The 17624-nt window shown below is 44.1% G+C and overlaps 1 protein-coding gene across 2 annotated transcripts in view; it reads right to left on the reverse strand.

Moving 5' to 3' along the window:
• The window catches only part of LOC121545317 (sterile alpha motif domain-containing protein 10-like), a 132111-nt gene that overhangs the window by 39429 nt on the left and 75058 nt on the right, over nt 1–17624 (reverse strand). For both annotated transcript variants that reach the window (XM_041855731.1, XM_041855730.1), the window contains exon 3: nt 2656–2824. In XM_041855731.1, coding sequence (XP_041711665.1) covers nt 2656–2824 — 169 coding nt within the window. The remainder of the gene's footprint in view (nt 1–2655; nt 2825–17624) is intronic.

Here is a 17624-nt window from a genome sequence, read left to right on the forward strand (position 1 = left end):
AGCACGAAAACAAATGCCCTGAGGCAAGAAACTCCGCACGCAGGCGAAATAAAGCGGGCGCACAAAACACGTGCGACAAAATACTCCAAACACAGAATGGAGAGCAGCTCAACCGAGCAAACTGTAAATACATAAGCTAAACGCACGACAGTGAAAACAATCACACACAACACGAGACAAACACAACGAGAACTATATAGGACACTAATTACACTAAACGATAACAGGTGTAACAACAATCAGACAAAAGCAAACGAACATAGAAACATGCAACGGTGGCAGCTAGTATTCCGGAGACGACGAACGCCGAAGCCTGCCCGAGCAAGGAAGAGAGGCAGCCTCGGCCGAAACCGTGACAGTCACAGACACATCTCAAGATCAACTGTTCAGAGGAGACTGTGTGAATCAGGCCTTCGTGGTCGAATTGCTGGTAGAGCACGGCGCTTGTAACGCCAAGGTAGTGGGTTCGATCCCCGGGACCACCCATACACAAAAAAAATGTTTTATGCACGCATGACTGTAAGTCCCTTTGGATAAAAGCGTCTGCTAAATGGCATATTATTATTATATTATTAAACCACTACTAAAGGACACCAATAAGAAGAAGAGACTTGCTTGGGCCAATTAACACGAGCAATAGACATTAGACCGATGGAAATGTGTCCTTTTTTTTGGTTCCAACCGCTGTGTCTTTGTGAGATGCGGTGTGGGTGAACGGATGATCTACGCATGTGTATTTCCCACCGTAAAGCATGGAGGAGGAGGTGTTATGGTGTGGGGGTGCTTTGCTGGTGACACTGTCTGGGATTTATTTAGAATTCAAGGCACATTTAACCAGCATGGCTACCACAGCATTCTGCAGCGATACGCCATCCCATCTGGTTTGGCCTTGGTGGGACTATCATTTGTTTTTCAACAGGACAATGACCCAACACACCTCCAGGCTGTTTAAGGGCTATTTTACCAAGAAGGAGAGTGATGGAGTGCTGCATCAGATGACTTGGCCTCCAGAATCCCCCGACCTCAACCCAATTGAGATGGTTTGGGATGAGTCAGACCGCAGAGTGAAGGAAAAGCAGCCAACAAGTGCTCAGCATATGTGGGAACTCCTTCAAGACTGTTGGAAAAGCATTCCAGGTGAAGCTGGTTGAGAGAATGCCAAGAGTGTGCAAAGCTGTCATCAAGGCAAAGGGTGGCTCCTTTGAAGAATCTCAAATATTAAATATAGTTTGATTTCTTTAAAACTTTTTTAGTTACTACATGATTCCATATGTATTATTTCATAGTTTTGATGTAGAAAATAGTAAAAATAAAGAAAAAACCCTTGAATGAGTAGGTGTGTCCAAACGTTTGACTGGTACTGTACATCTACTTGGAAATCTATGGCAAGACCTGAAAATGGTTGTTTAGCAATGATCAAAAACCAATTTGACAGAGCTTGAAGAATTTTGAAAAGAATAATGGACAAATGTTGTACAATCCAGGTGTGGCAAGCTCTTAGAGACTTACCCAGAGAGGACACATAGCTGTAATCACTGCCAAAAGTGCTTATACAAAGTATTGGCTCAGCAGTGTGAATACTTATGTAAATGAGATATTTCTGTACTTCGTTTTCAATAAATATGCTAAAATTTCAAAGACATGTTTTCACTTTGTCATTATGGAGTATTGTGTGTAGATGGGTGAGAAAAAAATCTATTTAATCAATTTTGAATTAAGGCTGTAACAAAATGTGGAATAAGTCAAGGGGTATGAATACTTTCTGAAGGCACTGTATATTTTCTTTGTGAGTGTTCTCACTGAGCTGTGTTCTCTCTCTCTCTCTCTCTCTCTCTCTCTCTCTCTCTCTCTCTCTCTCTCTCTCTCTCTCTCTCTCTCGCTCTATCTCTGTCTCTCTCTCTCTTTCCAGGGCTCCTCCACGCTTTAAGGGCTACCAGCAGCAAGACAGCTAGCAGTTGCTTCACTACCTTCTGTGAGAGTGGAGCAGACCAAGGTGAGCTACACATTACCTGTGATAGCGTGGTGGGATAAGGTTTCTACACATTACCTGTGATAGCGTGGTGGGAGAAGGTTTCTACACATTACCTGTGATAGCATGGTGGGAGAAGGTTTCTACACATTACCTGTGATTGCGTGGTGGGAGAAGGTTTCTACACATTACCTGTGATAGTGTGGTGGGAGAAGGTTTCTACACATTACCTGTGATTGCGTGGTGGGAGAAGGTTTCTACACATTACCTGTGATTGCGTGGTGGGAGAAGGTTTCTACACATTACCTGTGATAGTGTGGTGGGAGAAGGTTTCTACACATTACCTGTGATTACGTGGTGGGAGAAGGTTTCTACACATTACCTGTGATAGCGTGATGGGAGAAGGTTTCTACACATTACCTGTGATTGCGTGGTGGGAGAAGGTTTCTACATATTACCTGTGATTGCATGGTGGGAGAAGGTTTCTACACATTACCTGTGATAGCGTGGTGGGAGAAGGTTTCTACACATTACCTGTGATAGCATGGTGGGAGAAGGTTTCTACACATTACCTGTGATTGCGTGGTGGGAGAAGGTTTCTACACATTACCTGTGATTGCGTGGTGGGAGAAGGCTTCTACACATTACCTGTGATTGCGTGGTGGGAGTAGGTTTCTACACATTACCTGTGATTGCGTGGTGGGAGAAGGCTTCTACGTAGGTTAGGTAGTTGTGGGGACAGTGTTTCTTCAGCCACTTGCAGACATCCTGTTGGGTCCACAGCACCACTGGTTTGGACAGACTGGACAGAGTAGGGCTGGTGTGGTACACAGTGAAGGCTTCGCCTGGATGCAGCTGAAACACACAGAGTATGGGGGTTACAGTGTGTGTGTGTGTGTGTGTGTGTGTGTGTGTGTGTGTGTGTGTGTGTGTGTGTGTGTGTGTGTGTGTGTGTGTGTGTGTGTGTGTGTGTGTGTGTGTGTGTGTGTGTGTGAACATGGAAGCAAGCATCAAGGAGACAGAGGTCATTATTTTTTATTTTGTTGTGTCAGTGCACTCTGTGTTGTGACTGAGTGATTGTGTGTGAAGATTATTTGTGGTGACTGAGTGATTGTGTGTGAACATTATCTGTTGTGACTGAGTGATTGTGTGTGAACATTATTTGTGGTGACTGAGTGATTGTGTGTGAACTTTATTTGTGGTGACTGAGTGATTGTGTGTGAACATTATCTGTTGTGACTGAGTGATTGTGTGTGAACATTATTTGTGGTGACTGAGTGATTGTGTGTGAACTTTATTTGTGGTGACTGAGTGATTGTGTGTGAACATTATTTGTGGTGACTGAGTGATTGTGTGTGAACATTATTTGTGGTGACTGAGTGATTGTGTGTGAACTTTATTTGTGGTGACTGAGTGATTGTGTGTGAACATTATTTGTGGGGACTGAGTGATTGTGTGTGAACATTATTTGTGCTGGCTGAGTGATTGTGTGTGAACATTATTTGTGGTGACTGAGTGTGTGTGTCATTTTGTATTTTTCCAGGTCAGCTGCCGTAGTGCTTTCAGCAGTGTGATGGCTGTGGCCACTGCTGCATGAGATCTGCCAATGTCTCTTACCCTAACCCTTACCCCTTACCCCTAACCCTAATTCTAACCCCTAAGCCTAAAATAGCCTTTTTATTTGTTGGGACCAACGAAATGTCCCCACTTGTCTGAATTTTACCTTGTTTTACTATCCTTGTGAGGAGTTCTGGTCCCCAAAAGGATAGTAAAACCAAACACACACACACAAAACACACACTCACCATCTCTGCCCCCAGTCCTTTATTCAGCTGGCATAATTACTGAGTTTAATATGTCCATTCATAAGGTCATTGACCATTAATAAGGTCAGACCAGAGCCAGCATCTCTCTGATGGATTCATGGATTACATTTATACATGCCACCTATTAATCCAGCCTGTGATTGGCCCAATGCTTGAAGCAAGGCAATTGGCCTTAATTTCCCTGAAATCTGTCACATAAACAGGGTTTAAATAGCCTCTCCACCATGACTCAACTTGATACTACCACATTCACTGACACACACACACACACACACGAGCATGTGCATGCATAGACACACAAACCCTACTAATCACTGGCTGAGACTCTATCAGGACTTCTCAAAAGCCTTGTTTACACTGCAGGCCTTCATGCTCAAGTTTTGTTTTCAAAATCAGTTTTGGAATACTGACTGTCCAAACAGCAAGTTACAAGTGACCAAATCGGAATTGTATGTATTCAGACAGCAATCATTTGCTGACATGGCTACACTAATTGTCATAGTAATGATGGGTGTATGCACAGTGGTGTAGGCTGATTGGTGGTGGTGCTGCTGCTTCCTATCACTCAGAAGTTATGTAGCAGGCTAAGGTGATAGTAGGGCTGTTACGGTAACCGTATTACCGCCACACAGGCGGTCACGAGTCATGACCGGTCACCGCCACACCGGCGGTCATGAGTCATGACCGCAGTCAAATTCCACGTGACCATTTAATCACGGTAACTAGGCTTCTCCAAAACTGTGCTCTGAAGCTGCTGATGGTCATTAGTAGCCTACCAAACTTGCTAACTGCCAGTCGCTAATGGCCTGGTACTCAGAGATCTATTGTCCCGCTAATCACTCTAAAATCAATGCAAATGAAATTGAAAATCAAATCAAACACTTCATGAGTGCCCATGAGCTCATGTTGCGCAACATTTCTATAGGCTATGCAATTGTGTGAGAAAACAGAGTTTTGATGGCCTCTATTAAAAAGAGGAGGATCCCATCAGCTTTCTATAGGCTAGGCCTACTATATTTATTTCTCAACTTTCCTAATATTAAGCACATTGCTTCGCTTTACAACAGGAGTATAGCCTACCTGGCTGGCATGAAAATGAACCGTGTGAAAAGCGTCCTCCATTCGCTATTTAAGTACATAGATGACATGTATTTTTTCCCCATGTCCCTGTTCCGACAGGTGCATGATAATGGTCCATCCTAAATCAAAACTAATTTCACACATATTATTTAGTATATGTAAAGACAAGATTAAATTAAGAATAGTCTGATTGCTGACAATATTATCACTTGTGAATGATGTATTATCATATGTGAATTATGCCCAGCATTTGCAGTAAGACAAGAAACAGCACATGCCTTTTTTTTGTGCGACTTTTTCAAATCATAGTCAAACACCTCATGTAGCCTAGCCCATGGGCCTATATGCTTTGATAAGGTTTATACCACAACAAAAGTGGCCAAATAACTCCAAATGTAGCCTATAGACCTAGGACACCTGGAACATGGTTAGAGAGCACATAGCCTACAGAGCCGAGTGAAACGTGTTCTTATAAGCCCAGTCATTGTGCAATAGCATGTGAAAACAGAGTTTTGACTGGCCACTATTTAAAAGAGGATCCCAGCTTTCTCGTGCTGCTATATTTATTGCTAAATTCTTAGAATGAAGCACATTAATCCGCTTTACAACCTGGCATACATAGGCGGTGCGTGAGTTTCAAGTTTCACCATAAAAATTGAACTTTATAATAAAGCATTCCATGCATCATCGCATTTGCAGACCTATGTAAGATAGCCTACTATTATGAATGTCATGAGTAGATTGGATAGTCATAATTTAGGCTAATAATATAACTCAATCACTGTGCACAAAAAAATACTGTTCAATGAATGGCTGAGAGAGTATAGTGTAGAGTAGGCCTAGGCTATATCAGATACGTTTCTTCTTTCTTTGCAAGGTAAAAATGTGGCCTTTTATAACCACATTTCATGCAATTCAACTACACTTTATATGACTGGAGACATTAGCAGAATCTTTTTTAATATGACAAATTACAGGGTAGCTTCCTCTGCTGACATTGACAAACAGATTAATAAAAATGACATTGTCCATATAATAGGCCTACGAGAAGGGGAGACACAAATAGAATATGACATCCATCTAAACTGGAGGAGGAAATTGTTGTCAAAAAACAAACCTTTAAGTAGCACTGACCTAACAATGATAAATAGTGAATATGCGCAGTACACACTGACCTGGGATATTGCTGATGCTCTCCGCTGGTGCCAATAAGATAGGCTATACTGTTTTGATAACTAAAAGACAGATTAGTCTTTTCATTGTCTTCTCTTTACAGCAATAACCATTTGCTTTCCAAACTATGTTTTCCTACGATTGTATTTTGAAATATTGCAATATGCCTGGCTTGGCCTCTCTACTTTTCACAGACAGTCGCAACTCAACAATAACCTGCCCAATAACCTGCCTTTCCTTTCAACTATTGGCAATACGATTTAAAACAATCCACAACTGATACTGAACAAAAATATAAACGCAACATGCAACAATTTCAATGATTTTACTGAGTTACAGTTCATATAAAGAAATCAGTCAATTGAAATAAATTCATTAGGCCCTAATCTATGGATTTCAGATGACTGGGGAGCCAGGCCCAGCCAAACAGAATTAGTTTTTCCCCACAAAAGGGCTTTATTACAGACAGAAATACTCCTCAGTTTCATCAGCTGTCCGGGTCTCAGACGATCCCGCAGGTGAAGAAGCCGGATGTGGAGGTCCTGGGCTGGCGTGGTTACACGTGGTCTGCGGTTGTGAGGCCAGTTGGACGTACTGCCAAATTCTCTAAAACGACGTTGGAGGCGGCTTATGGTAGAGAAATTAACATTCAATTCTCTGGCAACACCTCTGGTGGACATTCCTGCAGTCAGCATACCAATAGCACGCTCCCTCTAAACTTGTGACATCTGTGGCATTGTGTTGTGTGGCCTTTTATTGTCCCCAGTACAAGGTGCACCAGTGTAATGATCATGCTGTTTAATCAGCTTCTTGATATGCCACACCTGTCGGGTGGATGGATTATCTTGGCAAAGGAGAAATGCTCACTAACAGCGATGTAAACACATTTGTGAACAAACTTTGAGAGAAATAAGCTTTTTGTGCATATGGAATATTTCGGGGATCTTTTATTTCAATTCATGAAACATGGGACCAACACTTTACATGTTGCGTTTATATTTTTGTTCCGAATATATAAAAAAGAAGCTAATGATCCTCTGTGGCCAAATCATGCTTTCGTAGCATTTTGAATGATTTAATTTACAGTGCATTCGGAAAGTATTCAGACCCCTTCCGTTTTTCCACATTTTGTTACGTTACAGCCTTATTCTAAAATGGATTTTAAAAAAAATAATCCTTATCAATTTACACACAATACCCCATAATGACCAATCGAAAACAGTTTTTTAGAAATGTTTGCAAATTTGTTAAAATAAAAAAACAGAAATACCTTATTTACATAATTATTCAGACCCTTCTCTATGAGACTTGAAATTGAGCTGAGGTGCATCCTGTTTCCATTGATCAGCATTAAGATGTTTATACAACTTAATTGGAGTGCACCTGTGGTAAATTCAATTGATTGGACATGATTTGGAAAGGCACACACCTGTCTATATAAGGTCCCACAGTTGACAGTGCATGTCAGAGCAAAAACCGAGCCTTGAGGTCAAACGAATTGTCCGTAGAGCTCCGAGACAGGATTTTGTCGAGGCACAGATCTAGGAAAGGGTACCAAAAAATGTCTGCAGCATTGAAGGTCCCCAAGAACACAGTGGCCTCCATCATTCTTAAATGGAATACGTTTGGAACCGCCAAGACTCTTCCTAAAGCTGGCCGCCCGGCCAAACTGAGCAATCGAGGGAGAAGGGCTTGCTCAGGGAGGTGACCAAGAATCAAATGGTCACTCTGACAGAGCTCCAGAGTTCCTCTGTGGAGATGGGAGAACCTTCCACAAGGACAACCATCTCTGCAGCACTCCACCAATCAGGCCTTTATGGTAGAGTGGCCAGACGGAAGCCACTCCTCAGTAAAAGGCACATGATAGCCTGCTTGTAGTTTGCCAAAAGGCCCCTAAAGGACTCTCAGACCATGAGAAACAAGATTCTCTGGTCTGATGAAACCAAGATTTAACTCTTTGGCCTGAATATCAAGCGTCACGTCTGGAGGAAACCTGGTACCATCCCTACGATGAAGCATGGTGGTGGCAGCATCATGCTGTGGGGATGTTTTTCAGCGGAAGGGATTGGGAGACTAGTCAGGATCGAGGGAAAGATGAACAGAGAAAAGTATAGTGAGATCCTTGATGAGAACCTGCTCCAGAGTGCTCAGGACCTCAGAGTAGGGCGAAGGTTCACCTTCCAACAGGACAACGACCCTAAGCACACAGCCAAGACAACGCAGGAGTGTCTTCGGGACAAGTCTCTGAATGTCCTTGAGTGGCCCAGCCTCGACTTGAACCTGATCGAACATCTCTGGAGAGACCTGAAAATAGCTGTGCAGCGATGCTCCCCATCCAACCTAACAGAGCATGAGAGGATCTGCAGAGAAGAATGGGAGAAACTCCCCAAATACAGGTGTGCCAAGCTTGTAGCGTCATACCCAAGAAGACTCGAGGCTGTAATCGCTGCTAAAGGTGCTTCAACAAAGTACTGAGTAAAGGGTCTGAATACTTATGTAAATTTGCCCAACATTCTAAAATAATTTTTTTGCTTTGTCATTAAGGTGTATTGTGTGTAGATTTATGAGGAACATTTTTTATTTAATACATTTTAGAATAAGGCTGTAATGTAACAAAATGTGGAAAAACTCAAGGGGTCTCAATACTTTCCAAATGCACTGTATTTTTGTATAGACAGGAGTAGGCTAATTAGGCTATATCATTTTGACAATTTAGTTCAATTTATTTTAGGAAAAGCTTCCCCTGGCCTTATGGATGCGCTGCCTATGCTTGCATATTAAAAATATAACCACACGTAACCTCCATTTGCTATTCAATTGCAGGCTACGGATGACGTTTTGTTTGTAGGCCATGCTAAATACAAAATAATTCCATCCATAGGCTATATGCAAAGACCAGATTAAATTAAGAATAGTCTGATGGGTAAGAATATTATCAAGTGCTTGTCAAATTGTGAATGAGAGAGTGATGAAGTGTGCAGCCTGCACAAGAAACAAAGCAGAGCTCATGCCTTTCATGCAACTTTTTTCAAATCATCATTAGAGTCATCATGCAGCCTTAAATGTATAAAAAATGAAAACATGTAACCTACCGTTTATATCACTACTAAAGCTGCATGAAAAACTCTAAATTAAGCATATAGAAGGACATGTTTCTTTGTTAACTGGTCAACACAGAATAGCCGCATGTGCGCACTCCCTCTGAAATCATTTGGAGAAAAGATCCTCTCATGGATGTTTCGCAGTTGCTTTGAATGTTCAAAATCATAGTGTAAGAATACTTTTAAAGCCTCAAAAGAAAAGATGATCCAACTTTCAAAACGAGTCCTTTTTTGCAAGCTACAGCAGTCAGCTAGCTAGCCAAAGTTTCTAGCGCATTCCCTAATTTGTTTGTAAACAATTAATAGTAGCTACCACATGTTCTTGTCAAACTGTCAACAGAGTAGCTAGCAAGCAACAAGATATGCCAAATAACAGTCTAAAAACCATTTGAGGGCAAATAAATCAGATTTTACCGTTCAGACAGAAGTCGCATGTCCAGGAATCAGATTTGTATCTGATTTCAAACCACCTACGAAGGTGGTTGGAAATTTGGCTTTGAAATATCTGATTCCCTGTGCTTTTTGGCTGTTCAGACTGCAGGTAAAAAATAACAGATTCGAATCAGATATGCAAAAAAACAGGATATGAGTCACTTCAAACTGTCAATGTGAACAAGGCTGAAGTGCGTTCTGGCATGTAAGCCTTAATTGAAAACAACTTTATCTGTGTGCTCGAGTATACAGTGCTCACACACACGCACACAGACACACACACAGACACACACACACACACTGTAGCACTATGCCCAGTCCTCTAATCACACACATAATTCACTCCCTGTGCAATAATACGCTGAAGCCATTTTAATAGCCCACATCGCTTCACCGCAACACTCACCCTTAATTGAGATCCAATTAGGAAAGGTGTGAAAATGCTTGCTCTTTTGGATGATCAAGTTGAAGTGTGTGTGTGAAAAGCTTTCTTGGTTATAGATGGCTCTTTCTCTCCCTTCAGTGAGAGGAGGCTTCGTACTGGACACAGAGTCAATAGCAAGGCTGCATTTAGTGTTGTAGATAAGTCACTCTGACTGAGAGAATGGGTTAGCTAATTAAGACAAGGCTATCACTGCTATGCCCTGTGTCAATGGAAAGGAATGGCTGATGGGGCCAGACAATCAGACAGGCTGCAAGACAGAGACATAGATAGGGAGACAGAGAAAGACATACAGTCAGCAAGCAAGAGAGTCAGAGAATAAGACAGTCAGAGAATCAGACAGTCAGAGAGCAAGACAGTCAGAGAATCAGACAGTCAGAGAATCAGACAGTCAGAGAGCAAGACAGTCAGAGAGCAAGACAGTCAGAGAATCAGATAGTCAGAGAATCAGACAGTCAGAGAATCAGACAGTCAGAGAGCAAGACAGTCAGAGAATCAGATAGTCAGAGAATCAGACAGTCAGAGAATCAGACAGTCAGAGAGCAAGACAGTCAGAGAATCAGATAGTCAGAGAATCAGACAGTCAGAGAATCAGACAGTCAGAGAGCAAGACAGTCAGAGAATCAGACAGTCAGAGAGCAAGACAGTCAGAGAATCAGATAGTCAGAGAATCAGACAGTCAGAGAGCAAGACAGTCAGAGAATCAGACAGTCAGAGAGCAAGACAGTCAGAGAGCAAGACAGTCAGAGAATCAGACAGTCAGAGAGCAAGACAGTCAGAGAATCAGACAGTCAGAGAGTGAGACAGTCAGAGAGTGAGACAGTCCGAGAGTGAGACAGTCCGAGAGTGAGACAGTCCGAGAGTGAGACAGTCCGAGAGTGAGACAGTCAGAGAGTGAGACAGTCCGAGAGTGAGACAGTCAGAGAGTGAGACAGTCAGAGAATCAGACAGTCAGAGAGTGAGACAGTCCGAGAGTGAGACAGTCATGACGGGAAGAGATACAGACAGGGAGACGAGAGAGAGAGAGAGAGAGAGAGAGAGAGAGAGAGAGAGAGAGAGAGAGAGAGAGAGAGAGAGATGCACAAATCTAAGAAAGAAATAGAGGAACCTGTCCAACCAAAAATACAGAGACCCAGAAAACCTGAGCTTACACCTCACTAAGAAAAGTAAAACAGCAAGTCAGAAAATAGCTCAATGTAACTGAAGAAGAGTGAGACATGATCAATAAAAAAGAGTCATTGTTATCCATGTACACAAACAACAAGTCTGCGGTTAAAATTGGCAAAAAACACACTGATTTCTTCCCTCAGGGCCTGGGGGTGAGACAGAGATGCAGCTTGAGTCCCATCCTCTTCAAAAGTTATATAAACGAATTGGCGAGGGCTCTAGAACAGTTTGAAGCACATGTTTACTGTTTGCAGATGATCTGGTGCATCTGCCCAAACCAAGGACGGCCTACAGCAGCACCTACCAGTCTGGACACACTACTCATTCAAGGGTTTTTCTTTATTTTTACTATTTTCTACATTGTAGGATAATAGTGAAGACATCAAAACTATGAAATAACACATATGGAATCATGTAGTAACCAAAAAAGTGTTAATCAAATCTAAATATATTTTATATTTGAGATTCTTCAAAGTAGCCACCCTTTGCCTTGATGACAGCTTTGCACACTCTTGGCATTCTCTCAACCATCTTCATGAGGTAGTCACCTGGAATGCATTTCAATTAACAGGTGGGCAATATAGAAGTTAATTTGTGTTTGAGTCAATCACTTGTGTTGTGACAAGGTAGGGGGGCTATACAGAAGATAGCCTTATTTGGTAAAAAAAAAGTCCATATTATGGCAAGAACAGCTCAAATAAGCAAAGAGAAATGATAGTCCATCATTACTTTAAGAGATGAAGGTCAGTCAATACGGACATTTTCAAGAACTTTGAAAGTTTCTTCAAGTGCAGTCGCAAAAACCATCAAGCGCTATGATGAAACTGGCTCTCATACGGACCACCACAGGAATGGAAGACCCAGAGTTACCTCTGCTGCAGCGGATAAGTTCATTAGAGTTACCAGCCTCAGAAATTGCAGCCCAAATGAATGCTTCACAGAGTTCAAGTAACAGACACATCTCAACATCAACTGTTCAGAAGGGACTGTGTGAATCAGGCCTTCATGGTCGTATTGCTGCAAAGAAACCACCACTAAAGGACACCAATAATAAGAAGAGACCTGCTCGGGCCAAGAAACACGAGCAATGGACATTAGACCGGTGGAAATTAGTCCTTTGGTTTGGAGTCCAAATTTGAGATTTCTGGTTCCAACCGCCATGTCTTTGTGAGACGCAGAGTAGGTGAACGGATGATCTCCGCATGTGTGGTTCCCGCCATGAAGCATGGAGGAGGAGGTGTTATGGTGTGGGGGGTGCTTTGCTGGTGACACTGTCTGTGATTTATTCAGAATTCAAGGCCATCCCATCTGGTTTGGGCTTAGTGGGACTATCATTTGTTTTTCAACAGGACAATGACCCAACATACCTCCAGGCTGTCTAAGGGCTATTTTACCAAGAAGGAGAGTGATGGAGTGCTGCATCAGATGACCTGGCCTCCACAATCCCCCGACCTCAACTCAATTGAGATGGTTTGGGATGAGTCGGATCGCAGAGTGAAGGAAAAGCAGCAAACAAGTGCAATCCTCAGTATTCTCTGCAAAACATCCTCAGTGCACAACATAAAACACCAAATAATGCATGCAGAATCCAGAAAATAGCAATTAAAACCTTCCATAACAAAGCCCTCACCTACAGAGACATGAACCTGGAGAAGAGTATCCTCAGCCAGCTGGTCCTGGGACTCTGTTCACAAATACAAACAGACCCCACAGAGCCCTAGGACAGCAACACAATTAGACCCAACCAAATCATGAGAAAACAAAAAGATAATTACTTGACACATTGGCCCTAAACAGAGAATACACAGTAGCAGAGTACCTGACCACTTTGACTTACCCAAAATTAAGAAAAGCTTTGACAATGTACAGACTCAGCGAGCATAGCCTTGCTATCAAGAGAAGCTGTCATAGGCAGACCTGGCTCTCAAGAGAAGACAAGCTATGTGCACACTCCCAACAAAATGAGGTGGAAACTGAGCTGCACTTCCTAACCTCCTGCCAAATGTATGACCATATTAGAGACACATATTTCCCTCAGATTACACAGATCCACAAACCATTATAAATACAATTTATATTTATCTGTTTATTTATTTTCACTAGCCTATATAGCCTATATTATTTTTAAACTTTTGTGAGTGTAATGTTTACTGTTATTTTCTGATTGTTTATTTCCCTTTTGTTTATGATCTATTTCACTTGCTTTGACAATGTAAACATGTGTTTCCCATGCCAATAAAGCCCTTTGAATTGAATTTAATTGAAATTGAGAGCGAGAGGGAGTGAGAGAGAGAGCGAGAGGGAGGGAGAGAGAGAGAGAGAGGAGAGAGACAGAGAGAGGGAGAGAGACAGAGAGAGAGAGAAAGAGAGAGAGAGAGGGCATGTGAAACAGGGCTATCTATAAGAGAGAGAGGGCATGTGAAACAGGGCTATCTATAATTTGACAGAGGCTCAAATATGAAGGTGAGTAATGACCTTCATCATCAGCAGACCAGACAGAGGGGAAATGGAAAGCGGAGATTCTCCCTCCCTCCCTCCCTCCCTCCCTCCCTCCCTCCCTCCCTCCCTCCCTCCCTCCCTCCCTCCCTCCCTCCCTCCACTCCTCTCTTTTCATGACCATCCATCAGGCTTTATCTCCTCTTCTTCTCTTTCGTCTCTCTCTGCCTCCCTCCCTCCCTCCCTCCTTCCCTCATCCCTCCCTCCTCTCCTCTGGTTTTGAAGCTATTCATCAAGCTGTATCTCACCCCGGCCAGTGGGCCAGCTCTGTGCTGTAAGCGCTCAACCTTAACCCCTAGAAACCTACTTCTGTCTAACAGAAGGGGTAGAGGGGAGGTGTGAGTGAATTTGTTGGAGCAGTAGCATGAATGGGATCTCAACCATGTAACAGCCATGTTTGACTGTCCCATTCAGAGGGGGAAATAGGATGGGGAGGCTGGAAGGGAGATGCTTCTGTGGATGATGGTATTCAATTAAAATATTGTGTCTACACAAGTGATATCTAGAGCTTAAAAGGGTTCTTCGGCTGTCCCCATAGGAGAACCATTTGAAGAACCCTTTTTGGTTCCTTTCTCCCTTCCTTCCTCTTGATCTCACCCCTCTTTTCTTTCCTGTACAGAACAGGCAGCCTAGATGTGTTCCCTTGTTCCCCTCGTCTTTTTGATTCATTCCTGTATTCTTCTCTATTACCTTTTTTCTCTCTTCTCTCTCTGGACTTGATTCCTCTGTTCCTATCATCCAACCACCCTTCCTTCCTTCCTTCCTTCCTTCCTTCCTTCCTTCCTTCCTTCCTTCCTTCCTTCCTTCCTTCCTTCCTTCCTTCCTTCCTTCCTTCCTTCCTTCCTTCCTTCCTTCCTTCCTTCCTTCCTTCCTTCCTTCCTTCCTTCCCTTTTCATTTTGTTCTCTAATGTCTTTCACCTCCTCTACTTCCTCCACATCAAGTCCATTTCTCTCCCCCTCCTCTGACTCTCTCTATACTGACATACACTACACTACAAAAGTATGTGGACATCCCTTCAAATTAGTGGATTCGGCTATTTCAGCCACACTTGTTGCTGACAGGTGTATAAAATCGAGCATACTGCCATGCAATCTCCATAGACAAACATTGGCAGCATAATGGACTGTACTGAATAGCTCAGTTACCTTCAATGTGGCACCGTCATAAGATGCCACCTTTCCAACAAGTCAGTTCGTAACATTTTGCCCTGCTAGAGCTGCCCCGATCAACTGCAAGCGCTGTTAATGTGAAGTTGAAACGTCTAGGAGCAACAACGGCTCAACCGCGAAGCGGCAGGCCACACAAGCTCACAGAACGGGACTGCCGAGTGCTGAAGTAAAAATCGTCTGTCCTCGGTTGCAACACTCATTACCGGGTTCCAAACTACCTCTGGAAGCAACGTCAGCACAATAACTGTTCGTCGGGAGCTTCATTAAATGGGTTTCCATGGCCGAGCAGCCGCACACAAGCCTAAGATCATCATGTGCAATGCCAAGCGTCGGCTGGAGTGGTGTAAAGCTTGCCGCCATTGGACTCTGGATCAGTGGAAATGCATTCTCTGGAGTGATGAATCACGATTCACCATCTGGCAGTCCAACGGATGAAGCTGGATTTGGCGGATGCCAGGAGAATGCTACCTCCCTGAATGCATAGTGCCAACTGTAAAGTTTGGTGGAGGAGGAATAATGGTCTGGAGCTGTTTTTCATTGTTCGGGCAGGCCCCTTAGTTCCAGTAAAGGGAAATGTTAACGCTCATGTAGTGTATCACTCTATGTCTCCTTGTCCTCTCCCCCTCCCTCCATCTTGTCACCCCTCTCTTTCTCCCCCTCCATATCCTCTCCTCTCCTCTCCTCTCCTCTCCTCTCCTCTCCTCTCCTCTCCTCTCCTCTCCTCTCCTCTCCTCTCCTCTCCTCTCCTCTCCTCTCCTCTCCTCTCCTCTCCTCTCCTCTCCTCTGAGTTTCGAGCTGTCCATCTGTGTCTGAGTGTGTGTTTATAAGAGAAAGCGAGATAATTTTTGTCTCAGCCACTGGACGTCTCTCTGTGTGTATGTCTCTCTGTGTGCACGTCTCTCTGTGTGCACGTCTCTTTGTGTGTACGTCTCTCTGTGTGTACGTCTATCTGTGCGTACGTCTCTTTGTGTGTACGTCTCTCTGTGTGTACGTCTCTCTGTGTGTACGTCTCTCTGTGTGCACGTCTCTCTGTGTGTACGTCTCTCTGTGTGCACGTCTCTCTGTGTGCACGTCTCTCTGTGTGACGTCTCTCTGTGTGCACGTCTCTCTGTGTGACGTCTCTCTGTGTGCACGTCTCTCTGTGTGTACGTCTCTCTGTGTGCACGTCTCTCTGTGTGTACGTCTCTCTGTGTGCACGTCTCTCTGTGTGCACGTCTCTCTGTGTGACGTCTCTCTGTGTGCACATCTCTGTGTGTGTGTGTGTGTGTCCTCTGTTCCCCAGTGGAGCTGAATCAGGGATTAGAGCAGAGTCAGATGAGTCCAGGGACTCCTTAAAATCTCTCTCCTTCACCTCCCCTCACACTCCCCTCCCCACCAGCCCCCCACCCCCCTCCCTCAGGCAACCTCCCCCTCCCCTCCCCACCAGCCCCTCCCCCTCCCCCCTCCCCATCCCCACCCCCCTCCCTCAGGCAAACTCCCCCTCCCCTCCCCACCCGCCCTTCCCTCCCTCCAACAATTAGACATCCAGCCTCCTCCCTATAGCCTGCTGCTCCCGGGCCCTCTGCACCTCGGTCGACACGCTCCCTTGCCCCCCGACACACACACACACACACACACACACCGCCTACATTGATCAAAAAGACTCAGCCAATTAGCAGAGGAACACTCTGGAGGTGTGTGTAGTGTGTGTGTTTGTGTGTGTGTGTGTGTGTGTGTGTTTGTGTGTTTCAGTTACAAAGCAGAAGCAAGGTGAACAGTAATGTCACAGCTTTCTAAACACTCTTAACATGCTCTCCCAATTCCCATCTTCCCTCTGGAACCCATCTCTTTCCCTTTCTCCACTGTCTATCACTCTGTCTCTCTTCCTCTATCAGTCTCTCTTCACACCCCTCCCTTATATTCATTGTTGACCTTCCCTTTTCTCTCAGCTCTCCCCCCTTCCTCTTCCTCTGTCTCTCCCCCCTTCCTCTTCCTCTGTCTCTCACCTTCCTCTTCCTCTGTCTCTCCCCTTCCTCTTCCTCTGTCTCTCACCTTCCTCTTCCTCTGTCTCTCACCTTCCTCTTCCTCTGTCTCTCACCTTCCTCTTCCTCTGTCTCTCCCCTTCCTCTTCCTCTGTCTCTCACCTTCCTCTTCCTCTGTCTCTCACCTTCCTCTTCCTCTCTCTCACCTTCCTCTTCCTCTGTCTCTCACCTTCCTCTTCCTCTGTCTCTCACCTTCCTCTTCCTCTGTCTCTCCCCTTCCTCTTCCTCTGTCTCTCCCCTTCCTCTTCCTCTGTCTCTCACCTTCCTCTTCCTCTGTCTCTCCCCTTCCTCTTCCTCTGTCTCTCACCTTCCTCTTCCTCTGTCCCCTCCCTCCCTCCCTCATGTCATTATTCAATCACCCCTTTAATCTGTCTCTCCACCCCAGAGTCCCTGACGGACATGTGTCTCACCGTCCTTCATGTGATCCTCACACCTCCCCAGTCCTTACCTCTACCTCTACCTCTACCTCTATCACTCACAATGAGCCTTCATATATGTGCCTGCTGCAGTATTCACACCGTAGGCCCCTATAATATAATATCTATTTTCTTCTATAGCATCAGAGTCCACCATATGTCCATATTTCAACAGCATCCCTCATCTCTCTCACTTTATAATGTTCTTCTTCTTCTTTACTCATTCTCTCTCTGTCTCAAACGTCTACATAGCTGACCAACTATAAAGAATAAAGAATAAAACCAAACCAGCCAACCAACCACCAAATCAACAGTCTCATTAGAATCAGCC

Source organism: Coregonus clupeaformis, chromosome 30 (assembly GCF_020615455.1).
Source record: "Coregonus clupeaformis isolate EN_2021a chromosome 30, ASM2061545v1, whole genome shotgun sequence".
In the NCBI taxonomy this organism is placed as follows: Eukaryota; Metazoa; Chordata; class Actinopteri; order Salmoniformes; family Salmonidae; genus Coregonus; species Coregonus clupeaformis.